Raw genomic sequence first — 9,394 nt, 5'->3', positions numbered from 1 at the left:
TAAATAGGGGTTGCAAATGACAGACGAATACAGACAGTGACACAGGAGGAGAGGAATCTTTCCCCCGAAGAGCTTACATTCTACTGTAACTATTGTAAGTTTGTTGCTTACATATTGATTGGCTATTTTTGTTTAATGTCTTTTCAATAAAAATACATTTATAAAAAAAAGTAAAGAGTTAACTGTATTTAAAAAAAACATAAGCAACTCAGCACATCCAGAGAAAACAAGCAAATTTGCAAATATGAACGCTTGTCACTGCATTTTCCCCTTTTTGTAGGGTTGCCGCTATTGGCCAAGGTCAGTATTAAACATTTCCAGATTTACATTTAGTAGTTGAGCAGTTTGTACTGTAACTATAATGGTCCTGGACCTGTGATAACAGCTCCCAAAGCACAAAAAAATAAATCATATGGGTTACTTCTCATATCCCAGATCTCAAAAAACACACTTGTAGATTAATTCAAATTTCTAAAAAATTTAGTTTAAGCTATGTTATGTTAGGCAAATAAGATTGCGAGTCTCTTTGAGGGGCAGATCATGACATGACTGGATAGTTAAGTGCTCTGTAATAGAACCACACTTAAAAAAAAATATTAAAAAATACTTTAAAAATATTTAAAAAAAATAATTGGGAAATTGCTTTGATATATCTGTATATAATGAAAACAACTTACATGCACAGTGTTTTTTAACCTAGCCTAAAACATTATACACATAAAAGTAATATACTTTTCACTCGAAAACAAAATGACAAAAGCTCACCTGCCCCATACATATGGTCCAAATAGTTTTTCACCTACAGTCAAGAACTCCTCTATTACACCATCATATTCTTTTTTGGCAGCTTCAATCAAGCATGGTTCTGCCCAAACCCGGCTCCTTAATACACAAGAGGTGTTTAGAGTTTAAATGCAAAATAGTAAAAAGCCTGCAGAAAAATATAGCTGTGGTTAAATGTACTTGATCCATACCTTGGTCCCACTTCTGCAGAAACAATATCGCCAACTACTAGAGCAACAAGGTAAGAAGGAATAGGTTGTGTCATTTGAAAAATGAATGTATCACCATTACGATCCCAGTTGTTGGCACTCATAATTGCTGTAAAACCCTCAGGAACCTGCAATCACATGCATAAATGTTTACTATGAAAGCTGTGTCGTGTCCACCAGGATAAGTTAATATAAATGATTAACAGGCATGTATTACATTATTAATCTTACACAGTATTTATATAGCGCCATCATATTACGCAGCGCTGTACAAAGTCCATAGTGGTGTCACTAACTGTCCCTCAAAGGAGCTCACAATCTAATGTCCCTACTATAGTCATACGTCGTTAATGTAGTCTAAGGTCAATTATGGGGGAAGCCAATTAACCTAACTGCATGTTTTTGGGATGTGGGAGGAAACCGGAGTACCCGGAGGAAACCCACGCATACACGGGGAGAACTTGCAAACTCCATGCAGATAGTGTCCTGGCTGGAAAGGCAAGAGTGCTAACCCCTGAGCCACCATGCTGCCCTACATTCTCCTAGTTTGCAGGGTAGTCTTTATAGATAAAAAAACACACAAAGCTAAAGAATTGGAAATACAGTGTTTGATTTTGGAATTAAATTGTATGCAGCAGTAAATACTTCTCAAATTGCATGTGATGGTTGTAAAAACCATTAAGTAAGGGACTTTGCATTTGTATTGTGATTGCTAATTTAATTAGGCACAATATCGCTTATATTGAAGAATATAAAGGTTGCCATTGCTGATCTCCTGGAAAAAATGTACCCTTTATTTTATTCACCCCCACGGGCCTTTGGGATAGAAGCCTTTTGCACTGCTCATAATCCAGAAACTCTATGTAGGGTACACCCAAAGTTGCAGGCTTGTTATTCACAATGCTTTTCCAGGTAGTTTCTCCTCCTTGTAAGACATTTGGAGATGGATGGATGCTATTCCTGTACTTACCTTTATATTTGCTGAATAGGTGCTTTTAACAGCAGGTGTGTCAAAACATGGAAAAAAGCAGCGGTTTAAAACAGCTTGACCCTGTGTATACATGTAAGGTTTCTTCTTTCCAGCTGTCTGCTCTGGTTCCAGCCAGCATACCTGTGGGTAGATCAATAGAATTATATAACATAAAACCTATAAAACACACAGATAAACAGTTTTTGGTAAAATATCTTTACTTATAACTCTAGAGATTAAATCTATACTGTCTTTAGTGATGTGAATGGCATTGTGTTTAAATGCTCAGCTCTTTGATATCTAATTGTATACCAGTCCCTAAGTTCATACAAACAGTATATTGATAAATCACTTTTACACAGTACCTAATTAATAATCAGATGCAAATGCCAGTTTTTTGATCAAGCTAAATCTAAAGCTAGTCAGGTGCCTATACAATTCAATCTCCCATTTACTCTTTTCATGTCTATAGAAGCTTTCCTTTTGAAAATGCTACTTGATGGGCTGTCCAATAACGTCAGTACTTTCTGAGACATTGCAGAACAAGAGTTGAATTGCAGTTGCAGATAAGTAAATTTTATAAATTCATTGAGGATATTTGAGCCTAATTAATCGTGATCAGTGACTCCATTCAGATAAAGATTTAGGTGAAAGTATACGTTTATTAGTTCTGCTTTGTTAAATACTGGATCTGAAATATGGCACATACTTGGATACAACACTTTTTTCATAAAGGTTTACATTAGAGAAGCAAGATGTTTGCTGCCAAAGCAATAGTGGGGCATATGAGAAACACTGCCTGGGTCTACTGTGGGCAGTGACCAAAAAGACGCAACTTCACCACCTCTGCCACTGGAAAGTAGCAGAGGTGGGGTCAGCAAACTTTTTTTGCTACTAGGCCATTTTATGAGGTCAAGAAGGCACAATAGGCCTGACTCTCTCTCGAGTCCCGCACTGATGGCTCCGCCGCCCACCAGGATCGCCCCTGAAAGAAATTTCCTTTCTCCGCAATACATACGGAGGAGAGGGAACGCCTCTGAAAGGAAATCTCTCTCCTCCGCAATGCATAGGGAGGGGAGGGAATGTCCCTTTACCCTGGTGGCGAAAGTGTTAACGCCTGCTGCGGTACATAGGGAGGATAACAAGAAGGCTCAAGAGCTGCATGTGGCTCCGGAGCCGCGGGTTGCCGACCCCTGCCAGCCGGGATTAGGCCAGATCAACCAGGGGGGCATTAGGCCGGAACGAATTACTGGCTAGGCCGTATTTGACCTAAAGACCAGAGTTTGCCCACCCCTGTACTAGACTAATGACTAGAATATGTGATGGACCAAGAATTGCTATACATAAGACATGAGGGTAAAGTACAAACTTCAAGTAGCCAGACTGTCTAGAAGAGAGATAGATATCTAGGCAAAACACCTGTCACAGCAAAAATGAGTCCCAAAGGGCACTGCAAGCTTGATAAATTGTTGCAGAGTTGAGAAAATGTTATACATTTATTGAGGATATTTCAGTTATTGAATCTTTCCAATTAGTGGACTAGAGTATGTAAAAGCTGATAAGAAATGATCAGGATATGAAGTGTTTACAACTTATTTAGGCTCATGCAATAAAGTGGAAAGTACAAAACTCAAAAGTTATCCAAATTTTACAATTCTGGGTTTAGTGAAAAGCATTTTAAAAGCCTACGTGTACAGCTAACCTGTGCTTTCCCGGTTCAGGTTTGGTTTAATCTCCTACCCCTTTCACAGCATGGAGCAGCAGCCGAATGTAAAGCCATTATTATTATTAAACAGTATTTATATAGCGCCATCATATTATACTAAGTGAATGTTTTCTAAGAATGGTAAGTTGGAGATAATAAAGTAGGTGAAACAAAAGTAAGATATGTAGATCATGTATATAGATCTCTTACTCCCATAATATATTTATCTTGTTGTAGCCACCCAAATAAAATATGATCAATGGCAACCTTTATATAGAGATATGGGAGAATTACAGTTATCCAAGGGCTATCTCCAATGAAGTTAAACTGTGAAAGCAGAAGACAAATATCTGGGTAGTTCTTCACATATCTTCCGCATACCCAGGGTTGCAAACCATTTAAACTATATAGGAGGTATTTACTTAGCACTAGGCTCTACCAACCCCATGGCTAATTATGGGGCGTGGACTGTACTTGTGTTGAAATTTCACATTTTGTTTGATTGTAAACCTAATACAATTTTGTGCCAAAAAAAACCTTTTTCCACTATCTTCATTTCTTTCCATTTGTATATCTGTTCGAGAGGTTGGAACTTATCTGCAAGCTTTACAGAAAGGAATTTCTGCTGATCTAATTGTTCTTTAAAAGAAATGTTTACCAAATACTAAGTAAAGGTGTTGTAATTTTGCCTATAAAGTTGTTGTCCATTTAAACCACTAAAGCAGCCTTTCTCAAACTTTTTCACATGGGGGAACCCATGAAATAATTTTCAGGTCTTAAGCTGTGTACACACTTCCAATATTTATCGTTGGAAACGTTCACCATAAGGTGACCAACGACACTGACGAACTAGGATTGTCGTTGGAAATGAGCGACCGCCACAGCGGATCTGATTGGCCGACAATCGTTCACTATCTATCCTGTGTACGGTCGTTCAGTGATCCTGCATGTTTCTACAATACACTTTCTCCTTTACATGTCACTCCCTGCATCGTTCAAACGATTGTATCTAGCGTGTGGACACTATTGGTGTATTATAATTTAACGGTCGTATTGTTATAGCAAGTACAGAATTGTGCACAATACGATCGTTCAAATATAATCGTGCATAATCGTTGATCGGTCGTAATCGTTTAATATATTCACAACATGCAAATTTTTTAAATTATATTTATTATATCACAACGTGCAGTACATTAGTGTGGTTGTCAGTGGGAGGAATGTCTTTTAAATTGCTGGCCTGTGGGAAGAATGCCGCCGATACAGATAGCCGATTGGTGTCACCTAAACCGACCTGAGAGGCAGAAATTGTTCTTTGCTCAGGGAAACCCTAAAACCTAATGCAGAAACACTGCACTAGAGTCTAACTCTTTCCATGGGGGTCACCTATAGGTAAAGTAACCTCCTAAATCAGTCCTCTAACCTGGAAACCATGCAGAGAATGCTTCCCCTCCACCATACTTATAGGTTTTGTGCAATATAAGAAAGTACAGAATCTCTGTTTTCCTGGCACATCCCAACCTGGTTAAATCTGTTGAATCATCAACATGTCTATATGGAAGTGAAATTACCAAGTCAGCAACAATAGTTATGAAAGCAAAGTTCACACAAGTGATGGTAACTGCAGGGGAAGAAATGACATATCTAAAAACTGGGATTTTTGTTTTTCTAGGTCTATAATATATACCAGATTTTATTCCAGAGTAGATGTGACAATATCATGGGCATTAGATGTTGCCTGACCATGACCCAGCTTTGTAGATAACTCACCCCTGGATTGTTCCCGACCTCGTACTCTATGGTGATGTGTAGTTCGGTACCAGCTGGCACAAGCTCGGGCATTGTGATGGCAGTGACAGTGCCATAGCTGGTGAAGGGTTGATGTTGCCATGGCAGCTCTCTCCGCTCCCCGGCACCCAGCTCTTCCCATACCCGGTTTATAGTCAGGCTCTCATAGGAGTCCAGCCTCAGCTCTTTGCTGTCTCTGAGCACCCGCAGGTCAAGCTTCTCGGAGCCGCTCAGCTTCCTGGCCTGGGTGTCCACCTGAAGTTCCAGATGGAAGTGTTCCACCTGGAAGTCTCGGTAACTGGAGGCCGTGGCCGCATCTTCCACCAACCTTCCTCCGCTCATGGTGCCGGGGAACGAATGATTATAGGAGGAGAAGCTCGTCCCTGTGCAGATAGAGCGAGCCTGGCTGTATCCTGCTGGGTCCTAACCCTAGTCATGTATAGTCTAATGAGACTACAGTGCCATGGTATTACAGCATTTATATAGCGCCAACATATAACACAGCGCTGTACAAAGTCATAGCACTAGCTGCCGATTAATGTAACTGCAGACTCCATGCGGATAATGGATCTGGGATTTAGCGCTGCAAAGGCCTGAGTGCTAACCACTGAGCCACCGCGCTACTTGACCCAAATCATTAGGAACCAAATCCCTCTGTCCCATAGCTCTTCCTCCATTGTTCCTCTTTTTCATGAACTATAGACCTCTAGAATATTGCGCTATTTAACTATTGGAAGGCCATGCTGGAGTTGGCTTCCTTTTGTAGACAAGTATACACAGATGTTGCTGGTGATGGAGATTTTGCGGCATAATATTAGCGAGGGAGTAATGTGTCCGCATGGCAAGAAAACACCATGGAAGCAGGTGAGTATATGCTGATGGGCTAGAATAATAAATATTAAAAATAAGTGAACAACATTGATCATCCTGGTATAATGGCGCCTGTCTCTGGGGTAAAATGTTAAAAGCAGGAAAATAGGAAAGAGAACCTGTAGGATTTTTGGGATGTCCCCGTTATGCAGTGGTTAGTACCTACTAAAAGGTGAATAGGTGACCAGCAACGGTCACAGGTGCCCAAGGCTCTATGTGAAGGTCTAGCCCACCTGGTGCAATTCCACCATGATCATTCTTTTTATGCTTAATAAAAACGTATTTAAAATCACATTTTCTTTTTGATCATGTGGATAGATGTGTGTGAGTGTTACTTACCAGGGTAAAAGATAGCAGCATGATTCAGTATGAGGGGAAGGCAGGCAGTGTGATGAAAGATCTGCTGTTACCATTTTGGTGCAGGTACCACAGACACCCCCCTTAGGCACTTTTTCGTCTTGTGAGCTACTTTAAATGACCAAGTCAAAATGATCTACCAACAATAAAAACTTGGTCTTAATAACTCCTGTGCGCAGTAGAGTTTATTTTGAAAGGCAGGGCTGTGATCTACTTTGTTGCCTTTACGATCTACCAGCAGATTGTGATCCACCTGTTGGGCACCCCTGCCCTAAGGTCTAATTCAATGGAATTCATGCCTTTATAGGTCAGAGCAGTTATACAAGCACAAGGGGAACATGCACAATGTTAGCTAGTTGGTTTAAATGTTTCGGTTGATTAATCTGTCTGTCCTTATTAGCAATTTGACTGTGAGTAGTAATGACAAGTCTGCAAGCATGCCATGGCCTTTATAGCGCACTAAGGCCTCTACACATTCCTTTTTAAACAGTTGTCCTCTGTACAAGGGTCTTCTTTGGAAGATTTCCTCCTACCTTTTCTTCAGGAAACACAACTTTGTTCCATCTCTCCAATACAAATCAATGTTGGAGAGTCACTAAGGGACCCCTATATAAAGCAAGGGTTGGCACCCCTCATTTACACTACTGACCAAGTAAAAAAGACTTGTTAATTGTTTATCAAATTACAACTAAATAGAAATAGGATTTTGACATGTTTCGTGTCAATGGAGGGGTCCCAGCACATACTTGATCCACATCCTATATACATTGTATCAGAGGGACCTTATGCAGCTGCAAAGTTAGCACTAAATATATCTCTATCCCTTCTTCCTATTTCTTTGACTCACTGGTACCAGGCAAGGAACTGAGGGATATCTCCAACACTGACGAAGTATTTAACTTAAAGCTGAACTCCTGGCAAACAAATAGATATAAAGAAAAAATAAGGGAGGAGTTAACCTTGCAGGGTTTGTATTTGTGTCCATCCAGTTCCAAAATTAGAAAACCCTGCCACACATCACATCCTTACTTGATAGGGCAGGTTTTCTCCCTTTCCTAATTGTACTTGGACAGGGAGAGGTTAGACAGTAGATGGGTGAGCTAACTTCTATCACTCTCCCCCCATATTGCATGCTCTTTATATTGATAGCACAACTAAATGATAAGGTTTCTTTGTGATTATGGCATGGTATTTTATTTAGGTCAGTCCATGTACGTTAAAATAGCAGCAGTCATCTTGTTCAGCATTTTAAGTGCTATTTCAGCACTTTTAATTCTATTTCCATTTCCTTTAAATTCTCCTATTTTTAGAAAGTAACTGTGAAAAATAATTATAAAAGATAACACATATAATTTAGAGGTCTACCAATCACTGCAGAATACTTATACATAACATATATTACACATAAATAAATACTATATAGAGCAAGAGAGTTTGTATAAAAAAACTGTAAGCCATTGAATAATATATTTCTGTAACAACCTAAAAACTCTGGTGTAATAATACCAAAGCGCCACATGGTGGCAACAAAGTCTTTGCATACAGATACAAGATAAGCAGCAACATTAATATTCCCCATTGTTACAATTTGGAGCTGATGTACCAAACTGCAATATCTCTTATCATTCACTAAAGGTGGAGCTATTTTTTTTCCTTTCATGCGCCAAAGATATTAACTTCCACAAAGCTATTACTTAACAAACAGTAAGCTAAAGTTTGTTTGAACTTAAGCTCTGGGTTTGTTGTATGGTAAGCAGCCAGTGGTAGGCAGATCATTTCCAATCCCCTACTAATTCTAACCTTGATATGTAATTATGTTTTTTGTTTTTACAAAGTATCTAGCACTCGTAACCCATCTTTTAAAACTTGCTTACCTGTCTTTTGTCTCTGAAACCCTCACTTTTCAGTCACCATTCCATAGCCCCCCTCCCCTACTATTGTGTGCGACATCCCCCACCTCTTTATTTGTAAGCTGGGTTGGGTCCTTTCCTCCTCCTGTGTGATTGTTTGAATCTGTAAACAATGTAATGTACAGCGCTGTGTAATATGTTGGATAAAAATACTGAATATTAATATATTAATAACATGTTTAGGTGCTTTTGTGATACTTTACAGAGTATGTACTCAGTCTTCTTAGCTTTGACACTGGGAATCATTCAACTCAGCTTCTGTGCTGATGAATGTACATTTTTCTCTGTAATATTTACTGATAATATGCTGCACTTATCTTATGATGCACTTTGACAAAATTACCACTCAAGCTCACATATCCCCCCAAAAAGATCCATCTAGATGTCTTTTGATCATGATGTTGCACTTCTCTTTAGGGAACCTTTTGTCTTCATTTCAAACAAATGCTTTATGGTTGTGACTAGGTTTCATCACTCTAGCTTATTCCATTTCAGTAGTTTTGAGGCTGCTCTCTGTGCCGTCTTATAATATAAGCAAACTGATTCTTACACATTTCTGATTTATATATGAGGAAAGGATTGCACTACCATCCCTCTTCAAGTGCATTACAGTTTAAAATCTGAAGTCTATGAAAGGCTTTTTACCATTCTGACCCCCATGGTACATTTGAATATAACCTGGATTTTTACTTTTTGAGATGGCCATTTGTAGCACAAGTTGTCCCACTTTCTCCTACCCTCCCCATTTCAGAGTTAATGGTCTTGCTCGATATGGATTTCAGGTAATCTATGTTTATTTATA

At 39.2% G+C, this 9,394-nt stretch overlaps 1 protein-coding gene across 1 annotated transcript in view; it reads right to left on the bottom strand.

Annotated features, from left to right (window-relative positions):
- Window positions 1–5,835, bottom strand: part of RNPEP (arginyl aminopeptidase) — a gene marked incomplete in the record, with an annotated part of 24,203 nt that extends 18,368 nt beyond the window's left edge. Inside the window, 4 exon segments of the mRNA XM_072421915.1 lie at window positions 766–882; window positions 975–1,120; window positions 1,963–2,103; window positions 5,438–5,835. Of these exon segments, the coding sequence (XP_072278016.1) occupies window positions 766–882; window positions 975–1,120; window positions 1,963–2,103; window positions 5,438–5,797 (764 nt within the window).
- Between the last annotated feature and the right edge of the window lie 3,559 nt (window positions 5,836–9,394).

The sequence above is a fragment of the Pyxicephalus adspersus genome, chromosome 1 (assembly GCF_032062135.1).
Source record: "Pyxicephalus adspersus chromosome 1, UCB_Pads_2.0, whole genome shotgun sequence".
Taxonomy (NCBI): Eukaryota; Metazoa; Chordata; class Amphibia; order Anura; family Pyxicephalidae; genus Pyxicephalus; species Pyxicephalus adspersus.
The sequence above is the reverse complement of the archived record's forward strand: the minus strand, read 5'-3'. Positions and strand labels throughout refer to the sequence as shown.